General features: G+C 41.2%; 1 protein-coding gene across 5 annotated transcripts in view; it reads left to right on the forward strand.

Annotated features, from left to right (window-relative positions):
* The first annotated feature begins 204 nt into the window (after nucleotides 1-204).
* The window catches only part of NUP58 (nucleoporin 58), a 34,971-nt gene continuing 15,004 nt past the window's right edge, over nucleotides 205-20,171 (forward strand). For 2 of the 5 annotated variants that reach the window (XM_059995739.1, XM_059995742.1), the window contains exons 1-9: nucleotides 205-503; nucleotides 4,632-4,774; nucleotides 9,210-9,359; nucleotides 9,990-10,127; nucleotides 11,582-11,692; nucleotides 13,380-13,404; nucleotides 14,693-14,758; nucleotides 15,077-15,251; nucleotides 18,585-18,664. In XM_059995739.1, coding sequence (XP_059851722.1) covers nucleotides 397-503; nucleotides 4,632-4,774; nucleotides 9,210-9,359; nucleotides 9,990-10,127; nucleotides 11,582-11,692; nucleotides 13,380-13,404; nucleotides 14,693-14,758; nucleotides 15,077-15,251; nucleotides 18,585-18,664 — 995 coding nt within the window. In that variant the 5' untranslated portion in view covers nucleotides 205-396. The remainder of the gene's footprint in view (nucleotides 504-4,631; nucleotides 4,775-9,209; nucleotides 9,360-9,989; nucleotides 10,128-11,581; nucleotides 11,693-13,379; nucleotides 13,405-14,692; nucleotides 14,759-15,076; nucleotides 15,252-18,584; nucleotides 18,665-20,171) is intronic. The other 3 variants (XM_059995741.1, XM_059995740.1, XM_059995743.1) reach the window with 3 other exon arrangements.

Consider the following 20,171-nt stretch of genomic DNA (forward strand, 5'->3'; position numbering starts at 1 on the left):
CCCTCCCCTCCCCCCTCCCCCTCCTCCCCTCCCCTCCCCTCCCCCTCCTCCCCTCCCCTCCCCTCCCCCTCCTCCCCTCCCCTCCCCTCCCCCTCCTCCCCTCCCCTTCCTCCCCTCCCCTTCCTCCCCCTCCCAGCGGCCCCTGCGTGGCCGCCGGCCCCGCTCACTCCCAGCGGCCCCTGCGTGACGGTCGCGCTTCCGGAGGTGCGTGCGGACAGCCGCAGTATACTTGAGCTGCGCCATCTCCACACAGTTGGGCGGTCTTCGCGTCCGCTGGGCTCCGCGTTCGCGCAGGGTCGCGGCTGGGTGGGAGCGATGCTGCCCGGCCCGCTGGGGCCTTGAGGCGGGAGCGGCGAGCCGAGCCACTAGTTTGCCAACCGCGCCGAGCCCGCAGCCATGTCCACGGGGTTCTCCTTCGGGAGCAGCACGCTGGGCTCCTCCACCGTGGCCGCCAGCGGGAGCGGCACGGGAGGCGGTTTCTCCTTCGGGACCGCGGCGTCTAGGTAACCGCGAGCGGCCTTCTTCCCGGCGGGGCTGGGGCGGGTGGCCTGGGGGTCGCGGGCGGCTGGGGCGGGGGGCGCCGGCTTCCACGCGGAGGCCCGGCCGCGGTTTCGCCGCTTCTCTGGGCCTATCCCGGCGCCCGGTGAATGTCGCAGGGATGAATGGGGCTAAGGTTGTCGGATCTAAGCTCTTTTTAGAAAAAGAGACTTAATAGGAAATTGTAAGGGGAACAAAGACAAATTTCTCCCCGATAATTGAGACGCCATTGCAGGATATACGTTTTGGGACATTAATGATTTCGTGGTTATTTTAAACGCGCTTTCAAACCTTTTGTGCCTTATGGGGCCCTATCTGTCCTCTTGGGTTTTTTGTTTCAAATACTTGTTACAGCACTTTTTGGTGGTAGTTTTGAACAGTATGTGCAAATTAGTATATCACAGGTGAGGATATTGTGCTGACTCTCATTGTCTTTTACTTAAATTGTGAAATGTAGGCGCCCTAGTCATCGTCTTTGTGCAGCCTGCTACCTCACCTCTTCAAGTGATAACAATTTGGCCAGCAGACGTCCAGAAAGAGGCAATTAAAATAAAGATCATTTTAATGATGCGAGGTTTGCTCTTTAGAGCTCAAACTTTTGAAGATAAAAATGGAGATCGTTAAATCAAATAGTGTGCCTAGAATGAGTTACAGGATAGCTCCCGGAGCTGGTAGATCAACAAAGCAAAAATCCTTCAATTTTGTCTGTATGGGAGGGGGTAGGGTGGGCAAAGACTACACGGTGAAGTCAGAAATCTGGAGTTCTCCTTAATAGCTCCTATGCTGTCAGTCTGTGCACTTAATCAGTAAGGCCTGATCATTTTAATGCTTTACTTGCCATTTGCTTCATTTCCAGGGCCACCACCCTGTTGCGGGCTCTTGTCATTCGTGGAACAAATGTTTGTTGAACGCATTCCTAGGTAGTAGGCTCCCCTTTAGGTGGTAAGATAAGTCCTGCTCTCCTGAAGCTTACATGAAAGATCGTAATACTTAATGATTCCTGCCAGCTTCTCAACCAGTAACCTTCTCCTGTTAGATGAAAACTGCTCCCATCACCTCCTACTTTGATTAGTTCTCTGGAATCCCAGTTGCTGTCTCAACTGCTTTTACATCAACTTCTTTTTTTTTTTTTAACAACGTTGTAGCCAGATTAAAAAAAAAAAAATTCCCATTGCCTCCCTTCAATGATTTTCCACTATCCTTGGAATGAAGTAAAAATAAACCTTACCATGGTCTGCAAGGCCCAGTCTGGAACCTCTTCAGACATCCTGAGCCCATCTTCTCATTTTTGTTTGCTCCAATTCAGTGATTCAGACCCAACTGTAAAAGAAAATAATAATAACATCTACAGGCATACAGATAATTAACTGACACAGTTTCAGCGAAAGATACTACCCATACTCTTTGATATTTTCTTTTTTTTTGGCCTGATATTTTCTATTCTGTTCCGTTTCCTTATTTTAAAATGCTGGTTGTGAGCTATTAAATTGATTTTTTGCTCATCTCATGGGTCCTGATCTTAGTTTGAAAAACACAACTTGGGCTTTTTCTCAGTTCCTCAGGTGAAGGCCAAACCCCTTCCCACTTTAGGGCAGTTCCCTCTGCCTGGAATTGCCCTACCACCTCTTGTGCTGAGCTGATGCCTGCTTGTGGGACTCAGGTGCTTACATCGGATGGAAGCCTTTTCTGACCTGTCAGTGTAGAGAGGTTTCCATCCCTTACCCTGTACCATAGCACTTATCACAGTTGTTTCAGTTCTTACATTTTTTGTTGACTTCTTTACGCTCCATGATGGTGGAGATCTTTTCATGCTAGTTTTCCAGAAGACACAGTGGAGCTCAATATGTATTTGTTGAATGCATGAATGATTGATAAATCTCTTTCTCTGGTTGGAAACTTCCTGAGGGCAGGGCCTGAGTCTCATCTGCCACTCCGAGTCCCTGTGACAGTGCCTGGCAGGGCTTTTATAAATACTTGTTGAATGACTGAGTAAATGAATTACTAGTAATAAACTAGAAAAATGTATACATGCTGTAGAAAGGCTTGGGAAATTAATAAAAGGAGAGACGGTCTAACACCTGCCCATTGGAGTACTGGTTTGGAGGCCTAACGTTCTTTTGGTAAATGCACCTAGGTTAGGTTAGCTCCCAGGTCCACGGTAGGGCAAGATTCCATTCTTCATCTGGCAGGGTCTGCTGGCTTTTCTGCATCATGTCTTTGTTGAGGAGTTGGCAGATAATATTCGTTGAGGCAATAATTGGTTAGGTCTGAGGTAGCTTTTTGTTTTTCTTTAAGTGAATATTTCTGCCACAGAAATTTCTCCTTTGCTTCTCTGGTAAAGTAAGATTTTACTTTGATATATTTTCTTTGGTAATGTTTTCAACTTTATGAACTTGTGAAACACTTCATTGTATCGTTACTTACCTTAGATTGTCAAGAAATTTTAAATACTTTAATTGTCTTAAAAATACATACTTTCACTGTATATCTTTTGTGTATTTATGGAATAGCAGTAAAAACATGGGATTACTGACTTGTTTGGGAGGAAGGGTAGCATAATAAACATTTCCTTAATTTGATTCTTCATAATTTGCCAACAAAATGTTTCTTAAAAATACGTTTTGGTTCAGTTGTACTTTAATTCTGGGTGACACCTTGCAGCCCTGCTCTGCCAGCCCCCTGTGCTTGTATACACAGAGGGGCACGTACACACGTGCTAATAGGGAAAGACACAATTTGGGTGCACCCTCTCCTTTTCCCTGCTCAGTGTTGATGACTGATTTCAGGTTCTCCTTCCTTGAAAACTCCTCCCTCTCCGTTGCCCTCACAGTGATTAACTGGCGTAGAACCTTGTACATGATATGTTTAGTTGAATTTATAAGTGCTTCTTATGATAATGGTAGCAACAGCATTTATTGAGTGAAGTTAATTTGCCCTTCGTAATCTCTGAATCTTTACAAAAAATCTTAAGTGGGTACTGTTATTCCCATTTTGCTGATGAGGAGATAGAGGCCCAGAAACATTCTGTCATACAAGTACCAGCACATTGGAGAGCTGGTACCGGAGCCTGGCCAGAGCAGTACTGCCTGCCCCTTCCATTGAAATGCCGCAGGCGTTGAAGCTTTTTTAAAAAACTGACATGCAGTTCCGCCATGGTGTTTACGTCTATGTGGAAGGCCAGGGAGAGAAGTAATAAAGATACATATGTAGCATGAACGGGATTTCCCATTATGTTACACATGTTGTAATCTCTCTTAACCCTCCGACATAATTTTTGAAGTGTCAAATTGTCAAGATTTTTTGGCTTGTTTTCATTTGTTCTACCATTTATAGGTAGCAAATTTGAGCCTCTGCAGCTTGCTAAGAACAGTTGAAAAGCTGTAAACTTTGTTCACATCACTTGTTATTATCAGCTGCTCTTTTCTAAGCTTTCAGAACCTCTGAAGAGGGTTTCTGCTGATCTTACACAGTCTTTTTAGAGGGGAGCTTTGCTTTGCAGCTTCCTCGTGCCAGGGTATGTCTATTCTTGTCCCTCCTCCCCACCCCCAGGGCCGGCGATACAGCAGCAGAGAGGTGGTGGGGACAGCTTCGAGTGACAGAGAGGTGGTGGGGGCAGCTTCGAGCGACGTTCCTATTTCTGGGCATGTCTTTATGTTAGCAGTCGGGGGAGAACAGATGAGCTTAGCAGTGTGAATTGTACATACATAGTTCAGAAGGAAAATGATCCGTATTTGTAGAATTTCCTATGGCTGTTTTAAAATACGCTAGCTTTCAAACAAAAACTGGTGAAAGCAGGATACATGTGATCTTGTTTATGACTCCTTGGCATCTGAAATCCTAAATGCTATAGATTCTGCTTTTCTTGAAGACTGCTGTTGCATTTTTTAAGAATAATTTTGTATGTGGATTTATTTTTATAGAGAACAGAAAAATATTTGAACGTGGTTGGTTGAAGGTGAGTTGTGATTACTTTTGTATCCTGTGGAGATGTGTGAGGTGCTTAAATGGAGAAATAACCTCGAAGAGCTAACTTGCGTTTCCCTTAAATAAGTATTGGCTCTAGTAGACTTTATTTTGTGTTTTCTATGAACAAGCAGCCCTTCTGTGGGGCTCAGTCTTGGGAGCCTCGGGAGCACGGCAGCTCCAGTGACAGCACCTGCTCCTTCTGCTGGCTTCGGAGCCGGGCTCTTTGGATCTAAGCCTGCCACTGGGTTCACTCTAGGAGGAACGAACACAGGTAAGGAGGGTTGTCAGATTCTCAGGGAGTGGGTTTGGGGTATTCATTCTTTGCAGGTTCTGTCCTGTGTCTCCTCCCTTTACAAGGATCGTCACTGGTGGTAGACCTAAAAAATGGTAAATACTGAGATGAAAAGGCAGACAGGGATGTGGGATCAAGGGTCAGAGATAGGGCCAGCCGTTAGCTGTGACTGACTTCAGTGTAAGGAAGGACAGCACAGACATACATTTAAGAATTAAAGGAAATAAATCTATTTAAAAGTAATGAATTAAAGTAATTCAAGTTTATGTTAGATTCTGTAATGCAGTGTTTTATCTTGGTGAAGACTGAGTCAAGTTTACAATTTGGACATTAATTAATTTAGTATATGGGACAGTCAGCTTCCTTTTTTTTTTTTTTTTTTTTTTCCCCCCGTACGCGGGCCTCTCACTGCTGTGGCTTCTCCCGTTGCGGAGCACAGGCTCCGGACACGCAGGCTCAGTGGCCATGGCTTACGGGCCCAGTCGCTCCGCGGCATGTGGGATCTTCCTGGACCGGGGCACGAACCCGTGTCCCCTGCATCGGCAGGCAGACTCTCAACCACTGCGCCACCAGGGAAGCCCTCCTATTTTGCTATAACGTTATAATTTACATACCTAAGAGATGTTTCAGATTTTTTTATTATTAAAACAATTGTTGCACTGGGAAAAGGGCAGGAGGTAAAGGTTTCTGGTGGGCATTTCAATAATAAAAAGTTTTTAAAAAAAATACAGATATTTGGGCTTCCCTGGTGGCGCAGTGGTTGAGAATCTGCCTGCCAATGCAGGGGACACGGGTTCGAACCCTGGTCTGGGAAGATCCCACGTGCCGCGGAGCAACTAGGCCCGTGAGCCACAACTACTGAGCCTACGTGTCTGGAGCCTGTGCCCCGCAACAAGAGAGGCTGCGACAGTGAAAGGCCCGTGCACTGTGATGAAGAGTGGCCCCCGCTTGCCGCAACTAGAGAAAGCCCTCGCACAGAAACGAAGACCTAACACAGCCAAAACTAAAAAAAAAAAAAAAAAAGTATAGCATTGTCTAGAGTCTGTGCATGTACTTTATTTCTGATATTTAATTAAAAAAATACAGATATTTTGTTATTATAAGCCAGAAATATGCTTCACTGGATCCACCATTTTAAAAGTTTACTTCCTTATTTACCTCTATTCTCTGCCCTCAGAGTCTCTTGATCTGTGTAACCACCTTTTGCATTGAGCTGCCAGCCTTGACTGCAGCACTTTCACAGCTACACAGAGACCGTGGAAGAACTGCAGGCGTAAACGTGAGACCAGCCAGTGTGCCTCTTGAGACAGTGCCGCTGTTTTGTTTGGACTAGCTTTTTTTCCTCCTTGCCGGATTTTGTTATAGGCAATAGTTTTTGCACTTTACAACTCTTAATCCCTAATTGATCAAATTATACACAGCCTATGATACGAGAACCAGTGCTATAGAAGGAACGCTGTATTAGGCAGTGGTTGTGGTGGAAGATACTGTGATACGCGTTAGTCTTACCAGCAGTGTCATCACTCCCTGAGGGTGATTCCAAGTCTTGCCCTGTTACAGGCCAAAAGAATGCCATCTGCCACTGGTGATTAAAGTTTATTTCTCTTTTTGTCCCCAGGAATAGCAACAGCTGTAACTACAGGATTAACTCCGAGTAGGAATTTTTGAGGGAAGGTCCCAGATCTCTGGTTTTTCTACTCTTTGCTAATCTCTTACAGAGCTGGGCTATAGAAGAAACATATAAGGAACTGAATATAGATCATAGATACTGACTTTTCAAAGAACCTTTCAGTATTTGACTATTTTTAAAAAATCGATGATTATGTAATCCTTTTTTAGTTCAGAAAAAAAAATTTAATACAGAATTGGCTTTTTCTGTCAAAATTTATTTCACATTTATATTTTTCAGTCATTTAAGCCCTTTTAGTGAAAAAAGAACCAAACTTTAGGCCAGAAGTCTTGGAATTAAGCGCTGGTTGTACCTCTAAATAATTGTGAGGCCTTAGATGGTCATATCTGGCGGCTTTTAGTTATCTGTCAGATGAGGGTATTGTAATCAAAAGGTTTTGAATTCCCTTCCAGCTCAAAAATATCATGGTTCTCTATCGTGATATGCTGCAGGGAATGTGGGTAACCAGGGTGACGGCACCTTGACCTGGATGCCAGGAAATGATGTGAAAGGACAAGAGGACAGTGAGGAACTGCAATTAAAGTGACTTAATTTAATTAAATGTAAACTTAAAATTGAAATAAATTAAAGATTGGTGAACTTGCCTCACTTAGATGCCACTTACATGTTATCAACAGAAAGCACGTCTGTCTACCACCAAAGTTTCGGACAGGACTGGTTACAAGGGCGAGCAGTTGGATCCTGTCCTGAGATTTTAGAGCCTGTGCGTGTTTCACAGCACGTTACTCTGGCAGGGACTTCCACTTGTGGCAAGGACGATCCAGAAGCATAGTTTCTGACTTCTTTTCTCTGAGTGCCTTCAGGAGAAGCCAAAATGCAGGTCATTCATAAATTCTCCGTTTAGTAACTTAGCGTAACTACTAGTTCCTGGCTGTGGCCGGGAGTCTACACAATGCCTTGATCATTGAGTATCAGCGGAACGTGGTGCAGGACCCTGATGAGGTCAGGGGCCGCTGGGTGCCTGAGCAAGACCTTCAGCCTGTTGTGAGGCAAAGGGAGCAGGCAGGCCGAGCGATGGGTTCTTGTGTCATCTGACATGCGCTCTAAGAGACGCATGAAAGGCACTAGGAAGGCTGAGGAGGAGAGGAGTTGTTGATTGGCGGGGCAGGAAGCACTGTTCAGGCAGGAGGGGAGAGCGCAGAGGCCAGTCGTCAGAGGATCCAGGGAAACAGGAAAGGTACTTTGCTCGTGGAGTTTAGGATTCTGAGGGTAGGCATGGTAGGAAGAGGAGATTGGCGGAGCGGGTTAGGACCACATAGGAAAGGGTTTTGGGTACCAAGCCTTTAGAATCTATTTTAAAGACTAATGTATAGATTTAGTGGGAACCTTAAGTCGGGGGAATCGCCAGCATGTTATTTTGTTCTTTTTTAAAGTAACGAGATAATTCCAAGAGTAGATTGGAGGTTGGAGGAGACTGATCGTGGAGGTTATTGTAATAGTTCTTGAGAGAGAGATGGCCTGAACTAAGGTTTTTGAGGATGTTTGTAATCCAGGGATATCTCTGAAGTAGAATTGACAGGGCTTGTACTGATAGAATACAGGGGAGCGAGGGAATGTCAAGGATGATTATGATTTCTGGCTTGAGCAACCACATTGACCCTGGGGGATTTAGGAAATTTTTTTATAGGGAGATGTGTAGGGGTCCAGAGGGACATCCAGGTAGAGCTATAGCCTTTGGAGGCTCAGGTAGATGTAGATTTAGACCCACGAACATATAGTGAGATTCTGAAAGTGGGTGAGATGTTTCAGGAAGTGAGGGAGCAAGAATGGAGCCATCGGGAGGAGCATTTAAGAAGTGGACAGAGATACACAACTAGTACGTGTAAAGCAGATAGACAGCGAGGACCTGCTGTATAGCACAGGTAACTAGATTTAACATCTTGTAATAACCTATAATGGAAAAGAACCTGAAAAAGAATATATATGTGTGTGTGTGTGTATATGTATAAAACTGAATCACTTTGCTGTACAGCTGAATCGCTGTAAATCAGCTATACTTCAATTTAAAAAAAGAGGCGAGGGCTTCTCCGGTGGCGCAGTGGTTAAGAATCCACCTGCCAGTGCAGGGGACACGGGTTTGAGCCCTGGTCCGGGAAGATCTCACATGCCGCGGAGCAACTAAGCCCATGCGCCACAACTAATGAGCCCACGTGCCACAATTACTGAAGCCAGTGCGCCTAGAGCCCATGCTCCACAGCAAGAGAAGCCACCACAATGAGAAGACCATGCACCAGAACGATGAGTAGCCCCCGCTCGCTGCAACTAGAGAAAGCCCACGCGCAGCAACGAAGACCCAGTGCAGCCAAAAATAAGTAAATAAATTAAAAAAATAAAAAGAGGTGAACCGAGGAGGGAGATGGACAGAAGGGACTGGAGGGCACTGACAGACACGGAAGCAGAGGAGGAGGATTTCAAGCAGCAGAGAAGATGTTTTAAATAGTCTTGGAGAAGAAGGACTGTGTTCTGTTGAGTGTAAAGGAAAGGAGGGGGAAGTGCCGTTTTAGGTGTATTTAGAGGTAGGGCTGAGATTGAGTTTCAGTATTACCGCATAGATTGGATTTTCATCTTTAGTGTGCACCCTGATTTGGTGAATGGTTTTTCTCTCTCATACGTATGTAAGTACATATACCTTTGTTCCATCTACGAAAAGTAGACTTCTAGGCTCCTGATTGATACCTGTGTAATACGCATGCAGCTACGGCAAGCTGGGATATTTTTTTACAGGCCCACCGGCCACCACCTCTGCGTCCACGGCAGGCTTCAGCTTAGGCTTCAGTAAACCCGCGGCGTCCGCCACACCGTTTGCGCTGCCCATCACGTCTGCCTCGGCTGGCGGTCTCACGCTCTCGTCCGCTCTGACGTCGACTCCTGCAGGTGAGGCGTGTCGGGGAAGGGTGGCATTTTCTGGTTGAGTTCTTATTTCCCTCGGTCAGTGAATGTAGGTATCCACCTTTGGTAAAGATAACTTCAGTTTGGGAGAATTTTTATTTCAGTCATTCAGCAGCGTTGACCTACTGAATTACTGGTTTGTGAAGATCAGCCTTGAGCATTAAAGCAGCAGAGGCCCTCTTGGAAGTTGGTCTCGTCTCTTTACAGAGCAAAGCAGGGGAGCGGGTGAGAGGGCACACGTGAAACTCTTGATGTCTGCGTTGTTTTCAAGGCGCACTTTGGTGACAGGGAAGGGTAGAGAGTTTGCATAAACCTTGCTTGCCTTAGGATTCATCTGGTTTTGAGTGTGGAGCTGGTGGCCTGGGTTGAAAACTCTATTACTGTCTGGAGTCACTTACCTGATACCATGCTGGTATTAACCAAAGCCCTTATTCCTGTCACTGGTTTTTGCTTTAAAGGTACTATTTCTTTCTGTTCTTAAGTATGTATAATGTTAGCTTTAGTGAGTGGTTTTTCTCAAGAGCCAGGTTTATCGTGACGTCAGTTTTTAAGAAGGTGTCTTGTGTTTTCTGTGATGCTCGCGCTCTTGGGGGCTTACGGGCTCACTGTTTATAGCGTCCACAGGATTCACTCTGAGCAGCCTGAGTGGGACGGCAGCTGCAGCCACCACTGCACCAGCAGGCCTCTCTTTAGGGGGAGCCTTGACGGGTTTGGGAGGGCCGCTTTTCCAAAGCGCAAGCACGGCAGCATCAGGTAACTGTGATATTTACTCTCCAGAAGAGTAAATATTCATGTTTAAATTTACTGTCTTTGTTTTGGTCTTTTGAGCAGATCATGTGGTCTCTTGAACCTTTATGTTTTCCTTTTAGTGTAAAAACTGAATTATAAAATAAAGTTGTTCATACATTATTGCCGTATTTTAGAAATGCATTTTCTCAGCATTGACTGACTAGGTAAGGAGGCAAGAAAGAGCCTGTTTCCGGAGTCAGTAAACTATTCTATAGAGAAATTTGTCTTTTTAATAAACGGCAGTTGGATAGTCTTGAATCGTTTAGCCTCTAAATTCACTGTGGCACAACTTGACCTCATAAGCCGGGTTCTGGGAATGGCTTTCTGTTATAGATGTTAGGAAAGGGTGTTAGAGTGCTTTGAAGTCAGGATATTAAAAACAAGTATTAAATGATTTTATTATAGTCAATTTTGTAAGTGTCTTCTAATAACCAAATCATTAGTTGACTATAATGTACATTTCTTTGCAGGATAAATAAACATCTTTCCCAAAGATTCCCATGGGAGCAAACCACAAAAATAATAGAAACAAGAGTTAGAGGGTAGTTTTTGTGTCTTGTTATTAAGTTTTTAGGTCTGTTCTGAATTTTGTTAGGTTCTTTGACACAGTATTCAATGCTTACTTTATGGTTATGTTAACCTAAACGTGCCACTGATTTTTTAAAAATTCATAACATTCATTCAGCTGTGTTTTTTAACACATTATCAGGATTTAAATCCAGTTTTCATTTATCCCATGCTCTTATCCAGTATAGCCTGCTATTTCCTGTTTTTAAAGTAAATAGCATCTTGTCTAAAAACACAATTGTGTCAGCTTGAGAATGCATGGACTTATGTGATTGACCAGTGCAGGATCTTTGAAATTTTGCTTATTTTATTTATTTATTTTATTTAATTTATTTTATTTATTTTCCCCCAGCTTTGTTGAGGTGTGATTGACAAATAAAATTGTGAGATATTTAAAGTGTACAACATAAAGATTTGACTGTATACATTGTTTCCCCCCCATCAAGTTAATTAACACATCCGGTACTACATTATTTTAAAAGTATAGAATTCCAAAGCATGATTGGAAGACAAGATGTATTCACCTGAAAATATGCAAACTAAAACTGCTTTGATAGAGAGGGTTTAAAAACAACAAATAAAATCGAGTATCCACAAATATCCATGAACAGATATATTCTGGCCGTTTTAATAAATAAAATCACATCATTCAAACTACATATACCATTGAATCCAAGCGAGATTATCAGTCTTTGTCCAAAGCATGCTCTAGACTTGTATCTTACTATTTGTCTAAATCAAGAATGAAAATAATCTGGGATCCAACTTAAATGTATTTGAGTGCTTTGGTCAGTGGGGAAATCATTATAAAGACTGAGGAACTTCATGAGTGGCATCTGGCTTGTTTGTAGGACTTGGACAAAATGCTTTAGGTCTGTCTCTGGGAACTGCAGCAGCTACTTCAGCTGCTGGCAACGAAGGCCTTGGAGGCATAGATTTTAGCAGCTCATCGGATAAAAAGAGTAAGTAATGTTACTCTTAATTTCACGTTCTAACAGTGCTGTTTACGGAACTGAAATTCCTATGTCTGGAAGACTGTTAGTTAAATATTCAATAGTAAAGGTATTATTTTTAAGTTTGCATTATAGTTCACAAATTTTGTGTGTGTTGTGCATTTAAGATTTTATTTTTGTAGACAGATTTGTATGTGCATATGTCTTATGTAACTATCTTAATGCGTGTTTTAATATGCATTTTAAAAATCGGGACCGTGTACATGTTTTGTAACCTGTTCTTTCTCGTGTAATATATCACAAGTTTTAGTCAGTGTCCGTAATTCTTTACAAATATTTTAATGCTGCTTAATGTCAGTTTTATGAATGGATGTGTCATCGTGCAGTCAGCCACCATCCTGCGGTTAGTGTTTGTTTCCAGATCTTCGCTCTGGGAAGCATCACTGTATTGGGTATCCTTGTAGAGAGAGGCAACATAGTATGGTAGTTAAGTGTCAGCTCTGTAGCTGGTTTGCTGGCTGCAGGTCCTGGCTTAGCTGTTCACAGGCTCTGTGACCTTATTCAGGCTATCTCGGTGCTTTGTAAAGTAGGGGAAATAACAGTCCCTGCTTCATGGGGTTGGTTTGAGGATTGCTGTTTGTAAAACCTTAGGAGAGCCAGGCACGCAGAAGATGCTGTGTGCTTTTATTATAAATTTTGTTCATATTTTGGTTATTTCCTTAGGGCAGATACCTAGAAATCGAATCATAGGCTTATAGGGAGGGACATTTTGGAGTCTCTTGGCATATATTGTGAAATTGCTTTCCAGAAAGGTTTTACCACTTTATTTACTCACCAACCAGTATGAAAATGCCCTTTTTGCTGTGCTCTTGGCATGCCTAATATTCTTTAAAAACTTTTTTCCAACCCAAATTCATTTTGCACTTTTTTTGTGGTTGTTGGTTGTGTGTGTGTGATCTGCTTGTTTGTTTCGCAACACCTATTCTGTTTCTGATGAAAGCATGTTCGGCTGGAGCGCGTGCGTACACACTGCACTGACCGCTTGGAAGAGCTTAGAATGGCATGATGCATGAAGTTGTAAAATATTCAGTGTCCTGTATCTGTATAGGGATTTCAGAAATTGGACATGGGTTTTATTGTAGGAGATACTTGTTTTAAAGAGTGAATTACTATCCTAAAAGTTGGTAAAATCCTTTTAATCTTAGAAAATTTGGATTTATTTCTCTTTGAATGAAAAATTTTAAACATAAGGTCCTGTCTCTTGTTTTTACTTAATTTTCTTTTTAGTAACTCCATAATTCAAAAAATAGCCTTAGATGTTTTAGCAACTTATTTTTTTTTCTCAGGTGGAGCAGCCTGTTAAGAGGGCCTTAAAAAGTGTCAGATAAAGCTCTCAGGAGTTAAACTCCTAGGCAAGAAGATTTTTCAGGGAAGATAGTTGAAAAAGGAAGATTCTTGCCCTTGAAAGAAATGGATGCACATCAGCTACATAACTGTTTATGTGTACATAAACATGTCTGTAACATGCTGTGTTTAGAGTTCGTGACAAGTCGTGACATCACTTGCTGTTTAAGAGGCATTCTAAGAAATCCTTAACAATTTTTATTTATACTTTAGTTTGTGTTAACTTAAAATTTGTATTTGGAATACATTGATAAATAACCTATTTTTACACGAAGCTTCTTGAATTTTCTAGGTGATAAAACGGGGACAAGACCAGAGTAAGTTTACAGTTTGACTTTTAAAATATTTTAATTAAAGAGTTTTACTTATTAAACTATAGGCCAATGTATGGTTGGAAGTAAATGGAACCTTATAGGTACTTAGAAGAAAAATTCTTTTAAAGTTTTTGTCAAAAATAAAATAATAAGCATAGGCTCTGGAGAGATTATGGAAGGTCAGATCTTTAAGAAAATTTATAACCATTTATTTCTAGGAAATAGTTGGTTTTCCCCAAATAATATAAATAAACACAAATATATGTATGTGTCTTTTTAACTTAGTAAATGTTGAACAACTCATGGAACTTTACTCTTGGAGCACTTTTTATTTATATATACAAATTAAAAATGTATATATACTGTTTATTTTATATATAAATTACTGTCCCAGCACCATTCACTGATGTTGAAGAGGGAGAATAGCCTCCATGTACGTCATATATACATTTGAAGATCATTATTTTCTTGCCAATTGTATTCTCACATAATTTCTATTACATTAAATAAAACATTTGTAAGTAAATGACGAAGCTCCCGCCTCCCAAACATCTTGTGTGTATTTGTTACGTAAAGGGGGAAGCAGCGAGAGCCTGCCGTTTGCCCAGGGTTATGTCCCCGAAGTTGTACAGATCTGCGGCTCCCGCCATTACAGCCCAGTTACATTTATTCCTGTCTTCCTTAAATAGTCATCAATCCTTTAAGCTACTCCTAGGTCTTATTTTGTTGAAGAACAGATTGACGTTGTAAAATATTGTGAGCAACTCATTGTGAGAAGTTTTTCAGACTTCCTTTAGTGAATGCTGTAATATTTTTGAACTGAATGAAAAGTCAGTCATGGAATTTTTGAGCTGGAGGAACTTAAATTAATATTTCATCCCGTCTGTAGTATTTTCTTATTTTGTTCTTGAACATTTAGTCAAATGCATCTAGGTGTACTTATAATAGATGCCAATCTCCTTAGAAAAGAAACCTCCATGTCAGATGAATTGTTAGTTATTTTGTAGATCATGAAGTTTATTGTTCTTTATAAAGAACTTCAAGATATTTGCTCTGTTTTCTTGTATCTTAACACATACTGTTGTAGAACTCAGCTGTCAGCTTTTTTTTTCCTAACATCTTTATTAGAATATAATTGTTTTACAATGTTGTGTTAATTTCTGCTGTACAACACAGTGAATCAGCTATAGGTATGGAAGACCTAAAGAGACATTGCTCCAAAGAAGATGTACAGATAGCTGTCAGCTTTTTATGATCTCTGGTATTAATGCGCCTGTGGCATCTTTCTTAGGGATAGTAAAGCACTGAAGGATGAGACTCTACCTTCTGTCATCTGCCAGGACGTGGACAACCTGCAGTAAGTGTGTGAGGTGTCATCAGTAGATGAATCAGACTGGAGTGCTGGGAGGTGTTTCAGGGGGACCCTCTCCTCCTCCTAAGTGTTTTAACTTGGGGAGCATTGTGGTGCTTTTAGAAATCAGGGAGAACACAGAACAATGGAATTAAATAAATAAAGGAATTAAAATTCTGTGACTGCCATTCTGTGAACTCTAGGTGAATTTTTAATAGTTGCTTCTTAAAACACTTGGACTTAAAACTCTCACCAGTCTACTTTTTTTTCTGTATAAAACCAAAAGTGTATTTTTTTAAAACTGAGTTTTATTTATTTTTTTAGGAAATTTGTGAAGGAACAAAAACAAGTCCAAGAAGAAATTAGTAGAATGTCTTCAAAAGCAATGCTTAAAGTGCAGGAAGATATTAAAGCTCTGAAGCAGCTTTTGTCATTGGCTGCCAGTGGATTACAGAGGAACACTCTCAATATTGACAAATTGAAAATAGAAACTGCTCAGGTAAACTGTCATTTCATTGTAGGATTTTTGTTTGTTTGTTTTTCAAATAGAAATAGGTCTTTTTAAAATTATGAAGTTTCATACCGACATGCTATAAGAAAACCGTACAGCGCATATACTTTTAAATTACTATACTAATAGTTACTGGGTTTTATTGAGCATTTACTATGTATGAGGCAGTATTCTAAGCAATTTAGATATATTAACCTAGTGATTTTTCACAACAACCCTATGAGGTAGGTACTGTTATTACCTCAAACAAGAAAACAGGAGAGCTTTGTTTCTAAGAGCGTAGATTCAGACCCTGGTGACCCAGCTCTATGCTCCGACTGCTTTGTTTCACAAGCATGCCTACTGCCTAAATTATTATATTATACAAGAGGGAAAAACACATTTTTTTAATCTGTCAGTTGTTAAATATAAATTATATCATGCTTTATAGATATTAAGTTCCAGTGACTTGCTAGTTTCGTTAGGTCTTAGTTAATAAAAATGGTAATGAGGCTAATACCTTCTGTCACTAATGTCTACTTGCTTCTTGTCCCGGTGGTATAATATATAACGTAAAATATCTTCTTTATATCAGTGGGGAAGAATGATGATAGATGATTTACTTGTTTTATATTTCACAGTTATACAGTATACTTGATCTGATCGTGGCAATCTAGAAATCTTTCTCTAAAGTTTTCCCTGATCTGTTAATGAACTTTATGTGATATGCCTTTTTAATGGGTTTATCAGAGTGCTATGCTCTTCATAAATTAAGTGATAATATTTTAAGTAAAAATTTTTTAAGTGCTTTGTGTCTTTTTATTGAACTGTAATTGACATATAACGTTATTAGTTTTAGGTGTACAACGTAATGATTCAATGTTTGTGTATGTTGTGAAATGATGACCACAAGAAGTCTAATTAATACCCATCAGCACAAATAGTTACAATTTTTTTTCCTCTTCAGATGAGAACTTTTAAGATCTACAGTCTTAGCAACTTTCAGATGTACAGTGTAGTATTGTTACCTGTTGTCACCAGGCTGTAGGTTGTATCCCCAGGACTTACGTATTTTGTAACTGGAAGTTTCTACCTGCTTATGTGTCTTTAAGTCAACTATTGGAGAATACTTCGTGACATTTTTAATAAATGTGTTACCAAAAAAAAGCTAATCTAAACTATGATACTTAAAGAGGATTCAAAGGCTTTATTGTCTGCTTTCACGTTTCCTGGTCACTTACAAATGCTTTGGTTAAATATGAATAAAGTATTCCCCCATGTTTCCTGCCCACTTATTCTTCCCTTATCATCAAATATTTCAGATATCAGAATTTCCTAGGAGGAACAGAATGTTACTTAAGCCTTTAGACTGTGGAGAGTGCTTTGACTCTGATTAAACATTATAGGAAATTCTAAATTTCATGTGTGAAATTTTTATGAAATTATATGCACAAGGTCATTATCAAAGTAATAGAGGAGGCAAACTCAAGGGAAAAAAATGAACACAAGAATGGGAACCATTGTAACTCTCACACTGGGTGATTCCATCCACAAGCACTTGTGAGACAGTTGTCACATAACCAGACTTGTCTTTCAGAGACAAAAGGAGAAACTCCAAAGTGCTAACGTCTCGTGGGGTAAGTGAAGTGCTCAAAGACTGAGAGAGAAGAGGGTGGGAGTCGAGAGTTCCCTTGAGGGAAAATGGCTTCTGAGTTGCGTTGAGGAAAGTTTATATGAGAACTCAAAGGGGTTTGCTCTGTGGTTTCTCTTATTTCAAATACACAGGGATTCGTGCTCTACCCACAGTCTCGTGAATTGCCAGTTGAAAACAGAAACATTCTGACTCCCTTAGTGAAGGAGTTATCCATCTTATTAAATCCAAAACCTTTTGTTCAAAGAAAGCCTTTCTGGGAAATAAAAGCAATTCTGAGGTAAGGAGCAGCGTTGAGGTTGTGAAGACCAGAACCTTATGGAAGCGAAGTCTTTCACATGCCCCGTTTGGGGGACATCACTTAAGAGTTCAGATAAGTTGCGTGGTTAATGTTTTCTATGGGCAGGGCAGGTGCCATGTGGTTCATTGAAGTTATATTGCTGAATCCACAAATTCAGAGAACCTTTTTAAGTATTTGTTATGTGCAGAGCACTTCCTCTGGCATTTGGGATCAAAACGCTTACAGTATCCTAGGGAGAGTGAGCTAAAGCACTCACGTAAGTGTTCCAGGGACAAGGTGTGACGGAGTGCAGAGGGCTCAGTGGGCGCTTCCAGCCCCCCTCCGGAGCAGGGTGGAGCAGTAGTGGCACACTCAGAGTTGAGCCTCCAGAGCTGCGGCGGTGGTTCCCAGGCCGCGAGGAAGCGGCAGGGTGACGGGGAAGGCGCAGAGGCAGGAAGAGGGCGTGTTGGAGGACCCGCAGGCTGTTAAGCGTTACGGGAGGGGGCCCCGCCAGTGAGACCCAGGCGCGGCTCAGCGCTGGGCAGTCCAGGCTCTGGGCCCGTGTCCAGAGTCACAGGACGGAAGGCTGAGGTGGAGGGTAACACGGAGGTGGAAGGGACAGTTAGAGAGAGACTTCACAGCTGGGCAGTAAAATGAGGGTAGAAGTTGCTGCAGGAGACATAAAGTTAGGATAAGAGACTTCTTTTTAAGTAAGGGAAACTTAAATAGGCGTTGAAATAGAGGTTGCAGAAGCAATGAAATGATAGGAATGTGGAGTGTAAGTGGGTTAGACGCATTATGAGTCTTGAAAAACCATTGGCTGGAAGATAAGAGTGGCACTGCAGAGGAGTGGAAGGGAGGTTAAGTGTGTGAGGCATACAAAATTGGGCCCCTAGACTCAGGTCTCAGGTCTTCCAGCTACGTGGCCTTGGGCAAATTACTTAATGTCTCTGTAACTTCGTCACCCACTTTATAGAGTTGTTACTGAGGAGTGACCGTGATAATAGAAGGGGAGCCTGTAGCACAGGGCTTGGTACACAGTAAGTACCCAGAATGTTAACTGCTGCTGTCATCAACCTCAGGGTTATTACTACTACCTTGCTTTTTTTAAATAGTGTTTTCTATAGTTGTATTATTACAGATTTTAAAATAGTAACACCGTCTTTAACTGTGGATGAATTGACTTCACAAATCCTACAGGAATCCATGGTTTCTTAAAATAGACCATAAATTTATTATAAAGTTTGTTAAAAGTGTAGTTTGTCTTGCCTGGAAGCGGCTTCATCCATAAGTTCTCACAGCATATGAAGCTCCAGGAATGGCGTTGTTGAAGTTTCAGTCCAGAGGTAGTCGGTATTTTTAGCCTAACTTTTAATTGACTTTTTCTTTTTCTTAACCTCTATTATATCAGGAGTTAAAAAATGCTGAAATAGCTTTAAGAACCCAGAAAACACCACCTGGACTCCAACATGAGAATACAGCTCCTGCTGAGTAAGTTAAACAAATGTTTCTCTCTTTAAAAAAGCAGAACAGTAAAAACAGTATACAGGGTAGGGATTTTTAGTTTACTTTGTAGCAAGTCTGGGCACCTTATGTGGATTTTTAAATTTAATTCTCATCATAACTCTGAGAGGGTATATCATCCCCATTTTATTGAAGGGTAAGTGAAGGCTAAGGTCTGAGCTTTTACCCACTATTATGCAGTTGCACTTCATATTACTTACAGGGTCTATTCTACTTGATTACATTGTGCAGAGAGTAGAAACTTATACCCATAAGGACTTTCAATTAAAAAATACTTTATGATAGTCCCTTCCTTAAACAGGGCATACTAAGTATAGTTTAGCTCTTTCACGTATTTCCATAACTTTTATTTGCATACATAATAAATCTTCAGGAAGAAAAATTACAAAGTGTAGATAAGTGAACCTGAAAAAGCCGCCTGTACCCAGCTTGTATATTCATGTGGTTTCCATGCATGTGGTATGTGTCTTGCCTGTGTTGTGCAAGAGAGTAATAGCTCATATTCTCAAATGCTTGCCACATGCCGCACAGCGCGCTTGGCCCCTCACCTGCTGGATCTGCTTTCCCACAAACCCTCCACAGCTGTCACAGTCCAGTCTTAGAAATGAGGAGCCTGCGGCATGAAGAGGAGAGTCCTGAGCTTCTGCGCGGTAGGGGTCTGGTTGACTCCTGGCCCCTCACCCTTTTGTTTTGTTTTTTCTTTTTATTATACTTTCAGATTTACAAAAAAAGTTTCAAGAATGAAACAAAGAATTCTCATGTATCTTCCATCCAGATTCCCTGCATGTTAACATTTCTACTGCAGTTTCGTTCCTTGCTCTCCATATGTGTAAATACATTTTCCCCCTGGACAGTTAGGGTTGTTTGCAGACATGATACCTGTTAATGCTTGAGTACTTTAGAGTGTATTTCTTAAACATAAGGATATTCTCTTATGTAACCATAGTACAGTGATCAAAATCAGGAAATGGACAATAACAGTGATACTCCTGATATCTTATTCGGATTAGCATGGGGTGAGCTCCTTCGCTGGACTTCCTCAGTATTTTATTCTGCTGTCTTGTTCTTCATGCTGCCATCAGAGATAATTTTGAGATGGGTTGAATTGTGTGATTTTCCACTGTGAAAAGCTTTCACAGTTCCCCATTTCTCGTGGAGTCGTGTTCAGACTGCGTTTTGTGCTATTCAAGGTCCCTTTTTATCTTTCTAGCATTCTCTCGTTAAATTTATCAGAATAGTGATTATAATTACGTACTCTTTCTGTAGCACACTGTAGTGTTTTCAGATTATAAATATCAGTAGTATTTCAGATTATAAACATAAGAACTGTAAGTATTTGGCTGTAAAATCTAGTTGACAATTGCACGGGTTTTTTTGAACTTTTTCTTTTGAATTTTAGACTTATAGAAAAGTTGGAAAAATGGTAGTACAAAGAATTTTTTTATATCCCTTACCTGCTTCCCTTACTGTTAAC

Source organism: Delphinus delphis, chromosome 18, assembly GCF_949987515.2.
Source record: "Delphinus delphis chromosome 18, mDelDel1.2, whole genome shotgun sequence".
Classification (NCBI taxonomy): Eukaryota; Metazoa; Chordata; class Mammalia; order Artiodactyla; family Delphinidae; genus Delphinus; species Delphinus delphis.